Here is an 18,901-nt window from a genome sequence, read left to right on the forward strand (position 1 = left end):
TCAAGAGACTGAAGGAAGCCCACAAAACAATCACTAATGTTGTTTTGTGGGTTAGCATGGGACTGGAGGAGTAACCACAAATTGTTGATTCCTTAACCCAACAAAACCACCGTCTTGATTTGCACACCTATGTTTGTGCCAACTCTTCCATTATTTGAAAGGATAAACTGTAATTAAACCCAAAATGAATGCTATTTGTTAAAGCTTTGGTAACCACAGCATTTGTCAACACACAAAAAGCTACAGATCACATTTGACAAGGTAAAAAGGTTACATATTACTCCCAGTAAGACTACCCACAATTATTTTATGAATGGACCTGTGGTCCATTCATCATCATTCTCCCAGGAGCTACAATCCCAGAGTTCATTTTGTATAGGTTAGGGCCAGGTCAGAGGGACCCTAAAGCTAATGTAAGTTTTTACTAAATGGGTTCATGCCAGATGCTTCAATTAGCTTCTGCAGATAGAGTTCAGTTGCTTGTGGATTTATTGATAACATATTGGTCATCGGACAGTTTTTTGCTATTGCATCTTTGATAGAGGGCCCAAGCCCTAATAATATTTGTTCCTCAGATTTGGACTTTATAACGCGCAATTGCGAGTTTATATCTCACAATTCTGAGATAAGAAGTCAGAATTGCAGGATATAAACTTAAAAATTTCAAGAAGAAAGTCTAAATTGTGAGAGAAAAAGTCAGATAAGATAAGAGACTTATTTCTCTCAATTGCGAGATTGTATCCCACAATTCTGACTTTATAACTCGCAATTGCAAGTTTATTATCTCGCAATTGTGAGAGAAAAAGTCCGAATTGTAAGATAAGTCACAATTATCCATAAAATTCCATGGTAGAAACAAGCTTCCATAGTTTTCGGCCCTAACATGAAAATAATGATCTGCTCATCAGTGTTGACCAGAATTTTAATATTCTTGAAAATCCAATTCTGGGCGATGACAAACAACATGTGATTTAAGATTGTAGTGGACAAGATCTCAAGAGTCAACCTCCAAGTCAAAGCCTTTGAAGGTCTCCACAATGAAAAGCACTGACGCAAGCAGAACAAAATGATACATCAATGCTTATCCAGAAGCTTGCAAACAAAGAATTGTTTGTTCCAAAAGGAAGGGCCTCTGAGTTTTTGGCTTTTTTACCTATGCAATTCAGCATAGGAACACACAGTCACATCATTATTCAATATTGGCCACAGACAGAGGGATCATTGCTCTTGAATTTACAGTGTGTGCTGAGATTTCAATATGATACACGTGCACAACAGATGGCCGAAAGGCGAGAGCAGTTATTGGCGTCTTCCCAACCTGACGTGCCACATGCACATGCACTCATAAATGTCCAGATTGTTGTGGACTTTGGAACTGGCACATTTTGTATCACCCTAATGGACTTCTTCTTCTTCTTCTTTTTTTTCTTTTTTTCTTTTTTTGTCTAAATGAGTTTTCCTGTGTACATATTCATAACTGTTAGAAAGGCATAAATAACAAACTTATCATCCCAACAAATCAAATTTTGGCAAATGTGCTGTTTAATTCGGTTACATTGGAAACACGGATGTTTAGCAAACCATTGTCATCACAGGGCTATAAACTGTGTGAAAAGCTTCACATGAATCAACTCGAGGCATTTTACTACATAAACGTCCACCAGAATCTTTTGGAATTGTGTCAGTGATAACAGTGTACAAGATAAAGAAAAGGATGAATCTTTTCTTTATCTACATAAAGTTCTTAGAACTAAATATTATACCATTTTAAACACAATATTAAATTTAATGAGTTGTGTATATATATTATTTTTAATTTTTTTAAGTAAAATGTATTTTTTTACAACCAAATCAACTTTGTCATGTCATAAAAAAGGTACATTTATCAAATGTTATGAGACTTAACCTTGACACACAGGGGTCCTCCTTTTGTTGACTCCTATACATTTCTTTTCTTGCTTATTTCGTTTATGTTGTCCGGAAGTTCATGAAAGGAACTTGCATTGCACCATGAAATTGCCCTTTTTATGGTTTTCTTTGAACTCTTAAATAACTTGAGATGCTTGCTTTCACAGATGCTGAACCCAAGTATCTGGTGGCTGTTCAGCCCATCCCAACCAATGATGTGAAGAAGCATTGCACAGGTAGCATGCATTTAAAAAAAGTATTGGCAATCGAAAAACCGAAACAGTCCATGACAGGATATGTTTAGTGGAAAATATGCAACAGAATGTTTGTAAACCTTCACTTAGCATTAGCTAGAAAACATATCCCACTGCTAAATTTGATTACCGGTTTGTAACAGGTAAGGTGAACCTGGACAAACCTCTTCACCTGGTGATCGATTCTGTCACGCCGACATCTGTGCTACTATCCTGGGGAACCTACTTAAAGACACCCTACGAGGGAAACATCATGAACGATTGCTTGGAGGACGGGTGAGTTACACACACAACATCTGGATTTTACTTTTTCCTCCACCAACATGTTCCATTTGAGTGTCCTAAATCCCTGAGGAAGACTTAATTTACTCCACTTCATATTTAGGGGCCATTTAACCTGAAAAACATGGGGAAAAAAGATAATGAAATATCATGACACCCTGTCTCCAGTATTTAGGGGTCCCATCCTCAGAAGCGTTGCAGTGCAGTGCAGGTTTTTATGCAACGCTCTCATTGCACTGACAGGATACTGGATTTATGTTGCAACCGAGAGAGCCATTCAATGAGTGTGATGTTTTTCTATGCAGAGGGGGAAAAAAAGTGTGGGATATGGATCCCTGCCACTGCAGGTGTAGTGTGTGTCTACATGTTTAAATGCTTTTTGAGGATACAGGCACTGTTGGGACGCACTGACATTCTCTCAGCCTCCCTAAATCGCTCTGGTTTTCATATAGAGAAATATGTGCGCTTTTCCCCCCCCTCTGTTAAGGGGAGACTTTTGGAAAGGCCATTGGAAATGTTGACCTGGACCAAAACAGTTGGAAGCTAAAGACATGTACCAGTGCTCTTTATAAACCTAACATCAGCTCCTTTGTTTAATGTCTGACAACTGCTATGGTGACAGAAAACCAGTTTACTAAGTATTAGGGGTGTCAACATTAATACGTTAACACATGCGATTAATTTAAAATCCTTAACGCGTTAAAATAATTTACCTCAAATAAATGACTGAAGCACGTGAAAGTAATTTACGTCACGTAGTAAGACGATCTTAAAAGCCGGGAGTTTATCACACTGCATCTACAATGGCGCAAACACATGGTTGGCGGATATTTCTATTCAAACCCTTTATCCTGATTTCACTTCTCTGTTTGCGATCAGATCACTTTTAAACTGGAAGTGAATCATTCAAACAATCAGACCAAAACAGCGCTGATAAAGAAAACCATGCTGATTACATCAGAGATGGCAGAGAGAATAGACTCATGTTGCATTTTCAAGGAATTATTCATTCCAGTGTGTTTTGCTTTAGTCATATTCTGTGACTGTTTCTGAGAAGCGCGAGCCCTCATGCATTGCGCTGTGTGAAACACAGACAGAAAGGAATGCCCAAACATCCCACTGCTGTGTGGCCAGATGATACGCAAACTACGTTTCTCGGCTGGATAAAGCAAACCATTGTCTTAATTGCTGAAGTTTTGATAGATGAGGATTGCAATCAAGGTAAAAAACTTTTACAGGAGTCGTACAGTAAGCATGTGTGAGTCCGTTATATTGATTCACAAACCTGTTTGGTATCACAACTTGACTTGTCTAAAATGTAAACAAGCTCTTTGCTGATGCATTGTACATATACTGTGAATTCTGAATTCTGAGATAATTTTTACTGTAATGTTTTTCATGGGTGCTTTGCATAAATGTATGAATTATATGGACTCCTTATATTGGTTATTTGGTGTCCTTTTGGAATCTCCAAGTGTCCTTTTTTGGAAAGACATCTAAATTTACCTTGAAAAAAGCTTGCAGAAAATACAGTTCTGTGAGAATAACCATTGAATCTGATGGTTTACTTTGCTGGCAAATGATGACAAAATTAACGTGTTGAACAAGATAAGTGGTGTATGCTTAATTTCACGATAAGTGTGCGATTAAAATAATCTATTGACAGCCCTACTAATCTATTGACAGCCCTACTACATAGTTTGATGATTGATTATGACTAGCCAAAACGGTGTACAAATGACTCTTGAGCCTTTCAGATAACCAATGTGTCTTTGAACCAGGCATTACACGATCCGCTATAGAGAAAGAAACAGGAAGTGGATCTACCAAACCTGCCCCACCTCTGATACCGTAATCGACAACCTCAAGCCCAACACACCGTATGAATTTGGCGTCCGATCCAACAAAGACGACCGTAGTGGAATGTGGAGTAAGCCAGTGATCCACAACACCAACATGGGAGGTAAACATCCATTCAAGGTTTTGTCTGAGAAGCTGAAATATTATCAAGTTTAACTTGAATTGCCACTGTTTTGGTTTCAGACAAAAACTTCCAGATAACCTACAAGCCGAACAGACCCCTTGCCAAGACTTTGGTATGTAGTGTTGTTTCATAACAACTTTTATATAGTGTAAAGGACTGTCAACCTAATGACTTTAACAGGCAAAACCACATGCCATGCACAACTTTAAGAGTTTGTGTGATGTCTCCGTTATTTAATTCAAACCATGTTCACATTCTGAGACAAAAAGATCTTTTTATTTTTTATGGGGCATTGGTGCAAAAAAACAACAACACAGCGGTCACAAAGAAATCAAACCAGAATATCATAGAGATTTTAGGGGTGGAAACTTTTGATTTAAGTAATGAGTAACCAACAGGTGAAGCCACTAGCAATGCCCTGATAACCACCCAAAACACCATCATAACCACATTACAATGCCCTGGTACCACCTCAGAAAATGTAAATATTTTAAAATAAGCAAATAATATAATGCTAGCACTCTATTATCTTACTTTTTGACCTTTTCTCTTCCATCCCTGCTGAAAAAAAGCAGTTTAAACAAGTCTGGTGTGCGGGTCTAAGCTTGCTTAAGATGGTTATCTGGTCTCCCACCATGTTTTGGCAAGATTGCCTTTCTTAGTTTGTTGTGCTTTCTGGTCTATTTATGAACTGTCATGGACATAAAGAACTGTGCCTGCGAGCAAACTCTTTCTCACATATTCTCAATCTCTTAAGTCAAGAATCCAGTTGTTGTATGTGTGTAAGGTCAATCTTCTCAGCGGAGGCAAGAAATAATACATGCCTGTCAGGGCATTTCAGGAACACTTTAGACACGGTGGAGAGACCCTGATTGCAGAGTTCTTTTACATGAAATGAAGACAGAACGCTGTTCTGTGTTCTTTCACTCTACACTTAATTTTTAAAGAGGGTAGAAAAAAAAATGTGTGTAACCCTCTTTTTACAGGCTGGACCTCACAGCAGTCTGTTCCCACCTCGACATGGTAAGACCATCAACTACTACTTTTAAGAATTGCCCCTTGTGTAGTAAAGAAAACAAGAGAACTCTGTCATCATTTACTCACCCTAATGTCATTTCAAACTCGTATGGCTTACTTTCTTCCTTGGATCACAAAAAAAAAAAAAAAAAAAAAAACAGTTCTTTTCCATACAATAAAACCATATAATGATGGGCTTTTGAACTTTAAAAACAAAGCACCTTTATCAAATATCAAGAAAAGTAGTTTGGGGGCACTTTTAGTATTCAGGTGGCCTGGTGTGGGGAACAAACTGAAATTTAGGTGAACTGTGTGATTTCTGTGGTTCTGATGGCAACAGTCTCCCATTAGTCGAACAAACCGATAGCTCCGCCCCAAACTCACACCATTGGTTGAGGCAGTGTTGCCATGCTGGGCTGGTCGGAATCCTCAAACAAACAAAGCAATGTTTTGATAGCAAAGTGACAATGTTTACTCCTTGGGAAGCAATCTACCAAAAGGCTTACTTGTACCTTATAACGGTCTCTAATTATTAAGCTGAGCTTTGGGATGTTTTTAAAGGTGCTTTTTGTCATTTTAAATCTTGATAGCCCTTTTTATACCTTGACAAATCCTGGTCAATGTATGCTGGATGATTACTTGCAAGTAAGTAAGAGTAAATCATGACAGATTGTTTCAGTCCATGTGTAAAATGGGTCAAACTACTTTCAGTACTGTTCTTTTTTTTCCTATCTGTTTGAAAGTGTTTTGTGTTGGTTTCCTCCTTCACAATCTTCTTTCTAGGTATACCCAACATAAGCCAGCCAGGATCGCCCAAAAACACAGGCGTTAATGGAGGTCCCAAGACATCTTTTGGTAATTTTCCCTCACTCTTTCTGTTTGCACTCTTCTTTCATACAGGGTTTTATTGCAGTCAATCGAAGTCATGCTCACAGTAAAGACATTTAATACTTTCTCCCTCTCAAGAGTCTTGTTGGGGATGCCTGCTCACTTTTTCTCTCTTATTTTGTATTTTTTTTCCATTTACGAAACATTGCATTATTTCCCACAGCTCCACCAATGGGTCAGCAAGGAACTGTGGCTGCTCCAAGAGCCAATGAGCCAAAATGGCCTCAGCTCCCATTGGGTAACCGAGAGAAATTTTGTTTTGAAGTTTTGCTTATGAGCAGTCAGTTGGTAATCGCTTTGCTGGTTGTGGGCGGGGATTAAAGACATCCGCTGTTATGATTGGCTGCATGCTGGCATGCCTTGTAAGAACGTTGAGTTAGAAAGTCCCGATCCTGCCGTGATGAGGATTCCTGACCGGTCGCCTCCACAGTGAGGAGGAGGTGTGAGTGTAAGTTTTCCCAGGGTGCTGTGCAGCGAAACCCCTCTGCGGTCACGCATGGTCACGCATTGGCGCGGTCTCTGTAGGCCTGCTCACGCTCCACCCATCAGCACCAGTCAGATTCTGTGTCCACCAATCAGCTCTCTCTCTGTCACACTCATCTCTGCCCATTCAGTCCCCTATCATTTCATCACCTGTCAGTCACATCATAACTGTTAAAATGTTTGGTTTCCTCAGTCCTCCATCTGTTTCATTACTGTGGCCATAAATGGCACTCTTATGTCTTTATTTCTGCCATTTTTTTCTCTTTGTTCCTCTGTGTCACTGAATATTTCCCATAATGTTAATACTGAATGTTTTCAAACGGAACCCAATAAGTGATAAATTCCTCAAACTACCCCACAATTATTAATTAATAAAATAATTGTATATATAGTGGTAAATTTAACATCAAACGATGGCACAATTCAATCTTATTCCACTAAATAAAAATGATATGTAATTTATATGTAATTTTTTTTAATTATATCAATTTTAATTACCACAATTGTGTACCATGGTATCATCATATAGTCATTGTATTGGCATTGTAAGGTCATAGTATTATGATATCAAAATTTTTGTAGTCAATAAATTCCAAAATTTTAAATTTTAATTTAAAAAAACAAATTTAATCAGTACACTATTACGATACTGTACAAAGACTGCTATCATGTTTTCACTATCAGCTTTTTTCATAGGTTCACTCTTCATCCTCTTTTTCTGAACCTCATCTTGTTTTTCATCTTCCATCTCTTTACCTGATTTCCTCAACCCTTTCATTCATTTTCAGAGTTTTTTGCATCTTGGTCTGCTGGCCTTCGTTCAGTCTGCATGAGGTCACTGCATGCAGAGAAAGAATCAGTCCCATGTTATTAGTTCTAGCAGGGAAAGGCAGAAATCTGGGAGTTCCACCTCCTTTCCTGTCTTCCTCTGTCTCTGAACTCTGGATAAGATAACATTACATCTCTGTGTGCCAAACTGATTATGAGACCAAAGTCAACAAGTTCATTCTCAACCCCCTTGACAAAACTGTCAAGACAAGTGCTCAACGTCGATAACAGGCACTTAAGCGTCCGTACCATCACAACTCGATGGGATGGAATTGAGAAACTCTTACAAACAAGCTTAATATCGATGCAATGCAAACAACTTCCAAACAGTCTTAACAACATTAATCTAAAGTCCACCCTGTAATAATCCTCTAATCATGGTCTCAACAGTCAGTCCTACTGGAAAATCCAGGTAAAACCAGTTCAAGGTGGTCCAAACAGCTGGCACAGGCTGGTCTAGATGGATTATCAGTCGTCCTACCACCTGGTGGGGCCTCGTAGGTTACCCTGGATTAAGCTGCTAGAACACTGGTTAAACTGGTGAGCTGGTTAATCAGGATCCATCTTCAACTGGTTGACCAACTAAACCATCTTGAGCTGGAATGACTTGGTTTTTCCAGCATGGAGGGCTCATCTGCTCCTTTCTCTTAAACAGATTCAAACAGCCATGTTAGAAATGACTCCTCTCAGCTGGTGGAGATCCCTCCTGTCCTTCCCCAACACCTACCCACTAAACCCTCCCGTCCTTCAGTCACCCCTACCCCCAATTCCTTACCCAGCAGTACCCGGACACCCCTACACGGACGCCCTCAAACCAGGGCACCTAGTGCCACTCAGATGCCACATAGTTCCTCTGGTAATTCCTATGTTTCCTTCTTATTTTTTTAAGTTGACGGTTGACAGGTAATGAGAAAATAACATATTGCGTTAGCGATTCAGTATTCACCACACAGATACTTGGTATTTTGCCGTTTAACGTTCAACCTTTGGCTAAACGTTCTACCACTGCAAACTTAGTCTAAACACCAGAATATCAGACTTCAAAGCTTTATTCAATTCATTCTCCTATTTTTTTCGGGTGCTTTTGGAGAAAAGTGATACACAGGAAATTAATGGATGTTCAAACCACGTTTCAATCAAACGCAGTCATTCGGTAACTTCAGCCACAAACAGACATTATTTCACACTCCGGCTCAATGGATTACAGGAAGAGCTGTCTCTAGTCTGTGTGAGCGAGACGGCCAGTAAAAACAGCAAGAACCGGTTACATCAGTTCATATAATCCTCTCATTTATTTGCTCTGTCAGGCAAGCTATCACAACTGTCCCATCGGTGTATATCATGTCTGTGTTATTGTCTGAAGTCACAGCTTTCCTGTATCCTCCCCTACACCATGTTTTGTCTTCACAGGAATGCACTGCTGCACTTTAATGCAACCACCAACACATCAGATTTAGCCGTACTGTAGTCAGAACAATGAAATTATTATTGTTAAATTCACACATCATCCAGTTTTACCTTAAACAATGTAGTAAGCTGCCAACAAAGACAGTATTTTTTATGCATTGTAAGTGTTCCGAAATGTATGCTACATGCTAGCATACATCCTATGTGGAAAACATATAACTATGCAAATCAGGTGATAGTAGGAATGGTATAATTCGATATTATTATTTAACTACTGAAAAGTATCAATTAAAAATTAAATGTAATTATATTACTCTATATTTTTATGTTTATTGAAATGTTGCACTGTTAGCTTAGCAACATGCTAGCATGAGACTATTGAAATCAATTTTATGTCGGGTCTCTATTGTACTTTGTGTGTGAAACGTTATTTGTATGATGTGCAAAGTTGCTACCGATGGAAAGTGTTCCAAATCAGAAGGTAATTTCAGTTAGGATGCTAGGCTAGCAAGGTAGATCACTTGTTTTGGAACAGAGTTCATCTCATTTTCCTTTTGGTGAAAGAATGTACTATACAGTTTAATTTAGCATTTGAAGATCAGAATCAACACTTAAAGAAAACTTAAATTCCTTGATGGTATGTTGAAACACAACTAGCTAACTTTGACATCTCTCATCAGCCCACAGATAGAAAAAACTTTTTAACACATAGCAGCCCTTACATAATTGTACAGTATCTGCCCCAGCATGCACTTCACTTCCTAAAGCCGACAAGGCATAACAAAAGCTGCTGTTGTTTTTTATCTAGGTAAGAGCATCCGGAGAGACTCCATCGCTTCTCTTCCATCCAAACCCATCGATTCAGTCCTAACAGTGACCACCAGGAACCAGACGGAGCAGAAACGGAGCAGAAACCCTTTCTCTCTCCCTATTGACATGAGACATTCTTCCCCCAGGCCCGGCGACTCCTCCAGAAGATATGGGGGTAAAAGACATTACTCTTACCCCTCTTATGCTAGTCTTTTTTATTTCTTTACTCTTTTTTTTGTTGTTTTCTCTTCCGCTTTTCTCTTTTTTTTGTCTTTTTTTTTTTTTTTTACCTAACTTAAGAAACAACAAAAAAACAGTTAAGAAAAAAATAATATTACTTAAGAAAATGATTTTCTTTTCTTTTGCTCTGCATTCTCCCCTGTCAGCACAATGCCATTTGGTTGCAGTTCACTTGGGGCATTTTCTCTTCAAGAGCCCAATTTTTTCCTTTGAAACATGTGGTGTGTGTGTGTGTGTGCAAACCAGCCATCATACTCTGTCACACCTGACAGTTTTACTGTCAGCAAAGTATGTGTGATTTTGCCCGATGGGCAAGCAGACCGCCAGCATTTGCACTAATCTGATCTTGAAAGGCCTCTCTTCCCCTCAGGCAGTTGAGCGGCCGCCTATAACTCTATGTAAACCCCAGTTTTCTTCAGCTGCAGTGCATCTCAGCAAAAACAACATGATGCTACCTTATTCTTCCTTTTCTCCATAACATCCACTCTTTTCCCCTCCAACAGTTAACGGTGAGCACCATAAGGGACTTTCTCTCCCCAAACCAGTCATCTGGTCCAGACCAAGAATGGGTAAACAGAGCCAACTCGTCCTGTTTGTGTGTTAGCCATCATTAACCTGCAGAAATATTGTTTGTGACGCAGCCCATATGCCCATGTTGGTGTCCTTCCCATCCATAATCTCCTGTAAACTCGTGTCTGTCCATTCATCCATCCACTCATTCACCAGTTTGCTCGCAAATCTGCCTGTTGTCTTCAACGTTTGTTGTCGTTTTGCAAGCTTCTGCAGATCCCATGCTGCCGCGAGCTTTGTGGTGTAATTGTCAAAGCTTTTCCCCAGATTGGTTTCTTTCATTTCTAAACCATCATGGTGCTGTAGGACATTTATTTTCAAGAGAAAAACATGTCTTTTGGAGGACACAGAAACCCACCGCAATGTCCTAAACTGTCTCGTAACATTCTGTGGCTCTTTTATTTGTGCATTTCAGCAATAATGTTTGAAACTCCCTTCTGCAGAGGACTGTAGCTGCTTCTGGTTAAAGTTCATTGTGTGCATGACTACTTGCATGCTTTATTGTAGTCACGAGCTTCCATGTGGTATGAGGTCTTTTTCAATATGCCATATTGTTTATCTGTGTAGCAAAAACTAAAAAAGGCTGAAAGATGACAACATTTTAGTATTTATCCACAACCTATTAATTCACATTACTGTTATTTTCAACACAAATGCCAAAATTCAAGGGGACCTTACTAAGAATTGCTTTTAAAAACGAGTTGACTTCATACAAATCAGGTAACAGCAAAATAACAGACACAAAATATGCTGTGAACTCAATTCACACGGCGTATCGGTTCTGACTAGACTTGGTTTTGGAAGACGCAGCAGACTTCTGCAATATGGCGTACTTTCCAAGACTATGCAGTATGACTCCACCACTGCGATATTTAAATTCCCAAAAGTATGTACGACTACACTAAATGTTTGGATATTTGCCTGTTCATACTCTTCCCTATTATTCGATATTTTGATGACAAACAAAACAATCCCAGGTCTGCAAAGTGATGTCACATCTTATAGCTTGTGCAAAGACAGTGGAATACAACAAAACGGATCATTTAAATTAGCACAGTTTGCTGGCATGGATTCTCTATCTTCTGATCAAAAGCCAGAGATCTGTGGAGATAAGTGGTGGCTCTCATTAAAGAGGGGTCTTATGACAGATTTGCTTGACAGTGACTGCCTGAAATTTTCTAACCATTTTCATGATACCACAAGAGTTTTAGATCACCCAAAACATTGGGCATCACCACCGAAAACCTCAGCTACCTCTCTGGAAATTGCTTTCCCTCTGTATGGCATCTGTTGGTCTTTAGTTTTATTTTCTGTAAAGCTTGGCTTTTTCACCACCCAGCTTTGCAATTTTTAACTCGTACCATAGGGTTTAGTGAGCTGAGCTGTGTTTGATTGCCCTGTGATGAACTGAGGGTTTCACAACTGGTTCATTGGATGTAAACTGAATCAGTTTTCCTGGGAAGGGTCCACATGCTCTAGTCTGTTTGCTTTTGGCTGTACTCCAAGATGGCACTGAGAACTGAAGGCTTGAAAGGTGGATGAAGTGCCAATGGTTAGACTTCATCCATGCAATGAGAAAGAAAACAAGCAATTTTCTCTCATTTCCAATTAACTTTGAGTTTGAACAATCTGCTGCTCCCATTTAGCAAAGCATCCAAATCGCAGGTTCTCAAAAGTAAACAATCATAGTCAGTTTGATACTCTAGTTTCCATAGATCAAGGATTTGAAAATCACTATTTTGTTTTTTCATATTAGAATATTTCTTGTCCTTTCCATCTTCATATTGGCTTATTGGATTTATTTCCCTTTCCTTTTTATTAAGATGCCAATGTCTTAAAAGCTGAAAGCAGTCGACGCCGATAACCTCGTGGGCAGCGCGCCGACAGCGCTGTTGCGCTTCGGGCGACCCAAGTTCGAGTCCCAACTCACGGATCTTTCCTGATCCTGTCCCCCTCTCTCTCTCCCATTTTGCTTCCTGTCTGCAACTGTCCTATCATAATAAAGGCAAAAACGCTAAATATAAATCTTTAAAAGCTGAAAGCGGGGGGGGAAATCACCTAAAATCGAAGAGTTGTCAAACTCATTCATCCCCAAAAAATTTAAAGAAAGGGAAATTTTGCATTAAACTCGTATTGCCTTTTGCTTTGCTGAAAAATTAGCTAAACCAAGTTTGAGGCTGGTAGTGATGTGTTCCACTGTTTTTCATGAGAATTAAATATTAGGTTAAGAGAACATTAGGAAGATGTGTGAATAGCATGAGCAGGATAATAATAATAGTTATGCACTTTATTTATAGGCGCCTTTCAAAACAATCGAGGACATCTTACAACTTAATGACAGTCATGAAATACAAGAAAGCAATACAATCAAAGCAACATCAGCATTAAGATAATCCATAAATTAAAATGAATCATTTAAAAAGATGGAGTTTTAAGACATGATTTAAAAGTAATGAAAATCACTTTCACATACAAATTGTGGAAGAGAGTTCCAGAGACGAGGAGCAGCAGAGCTGAACGCTCTGGATCCCATAGTGGTTAAATGAACAGCTGGTTAACAAGGGAAACAGATGAGGAAGATCTAAGAGTGCGGGTGGGAGTATAAATGTGAAGCAAGTCAGAGAGATATGAGGGTACAAGATTGTGCAGAGCTTTAAAAGTGAAAAGCTGAATCTCTTCCTCTACACAGTATTTAACAGGAAGCCGGTGTAACTGATAAATCACAGGAGAGATGTGCTCAATGGAAGAGGTTCAAGTAATTATGCGGGCGGCTGAGTTTTGGACCAACTATGGAGAAGATTTTAGATGTAGAGTTACAGTAATCAATCCGTGAAGTAACTATATCATGTACAAGAATAGCTGCGGTAGTGGGTATAAGAAATGGACCAAGATGACTGATGTTCCGTAAGTGGAAATATGTGGACCGAGTCTTTCAAAAGACAAGCTACTATCAATATGACACCCAAACTCTTAATCTGAGAAGACAGGGAAATTATGGAAATATAAATAGTAGGTGAAAAGCTGTCAGATTTTGCCAGATTGGACTTAGTGCCAACAAGAAGAACCTCAGTTTTATCAGTATTTAGCTTGAGAAAACTGCAGGAGAACGGGGCTTAGATCTTATCTAAACAGTTCAAGAGGGAAGAAGAACAAAGAGTAGAACTTGGCTAGGAGGACAAATATAGCTGAGTGTCATCCACGTAGCAGTGGAAATTAATACAAAATATCTTAAAAATATGACCAAGAGGTAAAAGGTAGATAATAAGTGGGTTGTGTGGCAAATAGATGGAAGGGCTACTTCTGACCTCTTACTGCTGTGTTTTTGGTGCCATTTTTTGACTTAGCGCATCCTTGTTTGTTCATTTATTACTGGAAAAGGGAGAGGAAACTTGATTCTGGCCTGACTTCACTTCATCACTTTCACTTCCATCATTGCAGGTTCTCCAGCTGCACGCCTTCCTATTCCACCAAAAAAGCCTAATCTTGTGGGCAAGCCTGGAGGATTAGGTGGGTAAAAAGTTAATTGAACTTAAAAGTACAACCAAAAAGGAGCGAAAAATTATTTTGTCATAACATTTGACCCTTAGACTCCAAAAATGTGCATTAAAAATGTTTTACAGGCTTTTCTGCCAGTTAACACTGAACAACTTAGGAAGATGTTATGTTTAAAACATTTAATGTATTCACTCACTCATTAATGTACACAGCAGACAAGATAACAGGCCTGAATCAGGACAAAGATTCTATCTTGAAACCCAAGCTGCCACCAGTTACAGCAAAACCATCCAAACCAAAGACAACATCTGCTCCTGCAGTGACAGGTTTGTCTTCAGGGTTTTTTATTTTATTTTATTTTTTTATAATATTCTTCAATATTCTGCTGAAGGTTAGACATTCTTTTAATACATTTTCATGTGGTGTATAAAAATACCATGGTGGTAACAATCTGTTAACCACTGGTTTGAAATTATTGACACTGTTCATATTTTTGGTGTCCTAGCACCCCGATTTGAGACCTGGGAGAACTCTTCAGTATTCAGCTCTGTTCCTGCTTCTAAAGTTGATGCCCTGGGCAAGGAACGCTACATTGGTAATGATATTTTCTTAATCACTGTAGCCGTGCATGCCAAGAATTCTGAATGATGCTAATTTGAGTTTGAGAGCCAAAGCAAAGAAGATTAGTGTCTGAATTTAAACACAAATGTGTTGTTGTCCAGCTCCACATGTGGTCTATAAGACAGATAAGAAGCCAGATGAGCCCTGCTCCATCACCACCTCTCTGAGTTACTTCCCTGAGGAGGAGGGTGGAGAACAAAATGTCACCAACCCTCCAAGAACAGCCCCATCCAACCTCACTGTTGTAACCGTGGAAGGATGCCCCTCCTTCATTATTCTCGACTGGGAGAAAACCGATAATGAAACAACAGGTAGGACAGAGGGATGGATTATCAAAGGAAACCCATAGTCTAATGTCTATTGGCTTATACCCATTTGTATCTGAGGAATGGAATGCGTAATATATTGTGGTGTTAGAATGAAATTTGACCTTGTCTTTGATGGATCAAAGTCAAAAGTTAGGGTTTGACTCAAACACTAATACTTGGATTTGATTGATCAAACACAAACCCTCTACTTTCATTTGTCAACTTTGATGAGTCAAAAACTAACCCTTGAATTTGATCAGTCAAACACTAACCCTTGAATTTGATCAGTCAAACAATAACCCTCGAATTTGATCAGTCAAACACTAACCCTTGAATTTGATCTATAAAACACTAACCCTTGACTTTAATGGGTCAAACACTAAACTTTGGCTTTGATTGGTAAAACACTAACCCTCAACTTTGAACACTGTCAACTTTGAACTGTCAGAAACTAACTCTCGACTTTGGTGTAACTGTGACCAGTCAGTCCCTTACCCATTTCCTTGTCATTTGACTTTTCACAGAATATGAGGTTATCTCAACAACTAAAGGTCCTGATGGTGAACAGGTTTCTATTCTGACCACCAACCAGACTCATACGGCTGTGGAGAACCTCAAACCAGAGAGCAGGTACAGTCTCAATGCAGAACGCCAACCTCTCTATTTAAGGCACTCTGCTGAATTTGATAGATGTGTTTTAGTTGATGTGGGTGTCAAATACCAGGGGTGTTAAGACTTGCACGCATCCTGAGGTCTGGACAAGGTGTTGAATGTGTGCGCTGTGGTCTGGCTGTAGGGGAGCCGTCACGCTTGCTAGCTTTTTAATGAGGCTGAATATAGGCTCAAGATCTGGTGACACAATATAAACCAGGGCTTCCTATGGACTGCTCCTCAAGGCACGTGGGCCTTGGTTATGTCTCTACATCACACATGGAGGATCCATTAAAAGGGGGGCACAGGATTTGAGTCCTCAGTCTCTGCAGAATAAATATATCAAGTGTCAGGGCTCAAAAGACGTGAAATAAGAACCTCATTTTACTCAGAATTTGACAACAACCCACCAGGATTCCAATACAGAAGTCCATTTTAATAATTTTGGATTAAGCAGAGTCATAAGCACTGTCAGAACACTGTCAGAAGCATAACATAAGATCTGAAATGAATATACTTAATGGTTTTATGTGGATCAAAGCAGAAACGTAATGTCCCATCACCTCTGTTTTTCTTACCTTACAGTTACGAATTCAAGGTGAAGCCCAAGAATGACCTTGGTGAAGGGCCACCCAGTGAACCGGTGTCTTTCAACACAGAGTCTGGTAATGTGTTTTATCTTGATTCTTAATTAATAACATTTTAATGAAATATACTCACTGCTTATTTGAACAACTTTTGTCCCCCAAGTTTTATTTAATTTGACCCTTTTAGGACAAGGCAAGCTTAGTTCTGGTTGTAAAACTTCATGTGGTGCAACTTCCTGGAAAACTTAATGACTTTTCTGAATCAATCATTCATGATATTTAAAAAAAAAAAAATATATATATATATATATATATATATATATATATATATATATATATATATATATATATATATACTTTTTATTAGGGATGTCTTTCATTGGATAAAAAAAAAAAAAAAAAAAAAAAAAAAGTCTAATCGGCCCTGATGCCGATCCTTGAGATCGACTCCAGACATACCTACATATTATATTCAAAAAGTAGATTAAAAACCTTAAAATGTGAACATTTACTTATACATTATTCAAGGTGTAAGGAAAAATCTTGTTGTTGTTGTTGTTTTTTACTTGATGGTTACATTACATTTTGTGGGGTAATTACATTTAAACGTTCTTATAAATGGTATAAAAGTTGTTTTAAAACCATATATAACCATGAATACAAAAAGCTAATTTTTTTTGGTACTTGTGTGTTAAACTAGGAGGAAAAAAAGATTTTTCCTTTTCTTTATTGTGGACACTCTTACATTACAGACTCTTATAACATTTATTTCCAAGATAATTTTGATCTTATCTTATCTTGTCATATGCACAATTTAATGTGAAATAGATGTCCTAGAGCTATCTGAATGTTTGTTTATTTCGGTAATAGTTTAACCATGAGTCGTCGTATTCTAAACGAATCCCAGTATTAAAATAAAATATGTTTTTGAAGTCATACGTTAGGCATACAATGCAAATATCCCCAGAGAAGCGCTGCAAATTGCTTTTCCATGGCTTGTGCAAGTGAGCCAATATTTGTGACCTCTCCTTTATCTCTTAGAGATACAGTACATGTAATGAGTTGCTTGTAGTTAACATAATGACTCCAGCATGTCCCCGCACTGTCGTAACGTTTGGCCCCATCACTGCCTGCTGATGCACCCATGGAGTGTTGTCACACAGCCAACCTTTCCCTGTCTTACAAGCTCACTAACAACATATCATAAATAAGGAACAAATAAAGTCCCATATCATCCACGTTTTATGAGAGGAGGCTTTAGTTTTAAACCTCGTCTGGCCTGCATAAAGAAAGTCTAGCAACAGAATGGAAAGCAGGGCAAAGGCAACTAGAAAGGAAAGAGAGTCCATATGTGCGATGACGGGAAAGAAATAGAGGAAAACTGAATGATGAGATTTTACCGCCAAAGCCCCTGAGGCTCAGTCTCTCCCCTATAGCTTTGGCAGATCCAGCAGGTTAGTTCATGCCAGCTGATCTCTCTTCATAAGGGAGATTCAAAATAAGCACAGTATTTTCTGCTTGTTGGAATTTATTGTACTTTTGTTTTTTTTTGCTCAAGGCACTCTGCCCACCCATGGATAGCCAATGCAGAGTTGGCCGATTTGTGTCTTTAACTTTCCTGCGGGCTACAGATCATTTTGATCGTCTCTATGACCAGGTGGCTGTAAAACAAAACCATAATTTCTAATTTCTCCTCATTTGATCCTTGTTTTCTCTTGCAGCGGATCCGCGAGTGAGCGAGAACGTCTCAGGTACGTGTTTCTGCTTTGCACCCTATTTCTCTCAGGTGACAAATTCCTATCTGTTGAATAAATGGATAATGTAATGAGCAGTCCTAGTAGAGGAAAGAAAACGAACGAGTAAAGGAGCTGTGGAGACTTCCTATGAGTTCACTTCTTCCATACCAAGATCTCAGCCAGATAAAACATTTACTCAAGAGTGGCAAATGGATAACACCATCCTCTTCAATCCCTGTTCTCAAATAAGGGCCTTGGTTGCCTTCTTGCACTCAGTGAATTGCAAGAATGGGCCAATTTGATATTCATCTCCCTTGATTTCTTCCTGCGTATTGTCTATTCCACACGAAATTGATTGTAATGAACAATGGATATAGAGAGCAAAGTCAGCCAATAGTAAGACAAGGTTATGACAGGAGCCAATGGAAATACAGACTAATGGAGCAGCCCCTCGGCTCTTAGTGTCCAGCAAGCCTTTTCTAACACGTGTATAAACAAAAACGGGGTCTGTACTCCAGTAATCTTTTCAAAAGACCACTGAAAGAAACATTGTTTTGCTCGATCTGTGCCAGAACATAATATCTGGCCTCGTCAGTTCGTAAAATAACATCTTGGGGTTTCTCGACATGCTTTTCAGGTAAAGATGCCATTTGGACCCAGTTCCCCTTCAAAACCGACTCTTACTCCGAGTGCAACGGGAAGCAGTATGTGAAGAGGACGTGGTACCGCAAATTTGTTGGCATCCAACTCTGCAACTCCCTTCGGTACAAGATCTACCTGAGCGACTCCCTCAACGGTCAGTCTTCTGAAAACTGATCGATACATTGGGTTC

At 39.0% G+C, this 18,901-nt stretch overlaps 1 protein-coding gene across 9 annotated transcripts in view; it reads left to right on the forward strand.

The window, feature by feature from the left end:
- abi3bpb (ABI family, member 3 (NESH) binding protein b) overlaps positions 1–18,901 on the forward strand; it is a 54,305-nt gene that overhangs the window by 32,888 nt on the left and 2,516 nt on the right. The window contains exons 3-20 of one of the 9 annotated variants that reach the window (XM_084417975.1): positions 2,076–2,144; positions 2,306–2,438; positions 4,226–4,407; positions 4,488–4,540; positions 5,415–5,451; positions 6,229–6,300; positions 6,497–6,571; positions 8,300–8,500; positions 9,860–10,036; positions 10,605–10,670; positions 14,110–14,178; positions 14,379–14,492; positions 14,672–14,761; positions 14,889–15,098; positions 15,620–15,725; positions 16,332–16,411; positions 18,055–18,084; positions 18,707–18,865. In XM_084417975.1, coding sequence (XP_084274101.1) covers positions 2,076–2,144; positions 2,306–2,438; positions 4,226–4,407; positions 4,488–4,540; positions 5,415–5,451; positions 6,229–6,300; positions 6,497–6,571; positions 8,300–8,500; positions 9,860–10,036; positions 10,605–10,670; positions 14,110–14,178; positions 14,379–14,492; positions 14,672–14,761; positions 14,889–15,098; positions 15,620–15,725; positions 16,332–16,411; positions 18,055–18,084; positions 18,707–18,865 — 1,923 coding nt within the window. The remainder of the gene's footprint in view (positions 1–2,075; positions 2,145–2,305; positions 2,439–4,225; positions 4,408–4,487; positions 4,541–5,414; positions 5,452–6,228; positions 6,301–6,496; positions 6,572–8,299; positions 8,501–9,859; positions 10,037–10,604; positions 10,671–14,109; positions 14,179–14,378; positions 14,493–14,671; positions 14,762–14,888; positions 15,099–15,619; positions 15,726–16,331; positions 16,412–18,054; positions 18,085–18,706; positions 18,866–18,901) is intronic. The other 8 variants (XM_084417976.1, XM_084417977.1, XM_084417978.1 and 5 more) reach the window with 8 other exon arrangements.

Source organism: Rutilus rutilus, assembly GCF_951802725.1.
Source record: "Rutilus rutilus genome assembly, chromosome: 8".
Lineage (NCBI taxonomy): Eukaryota > Metazoa > Chordata > Actinopteri > Cypriniformes > Leuciscidae > Rutilus > Rutilus rutilus.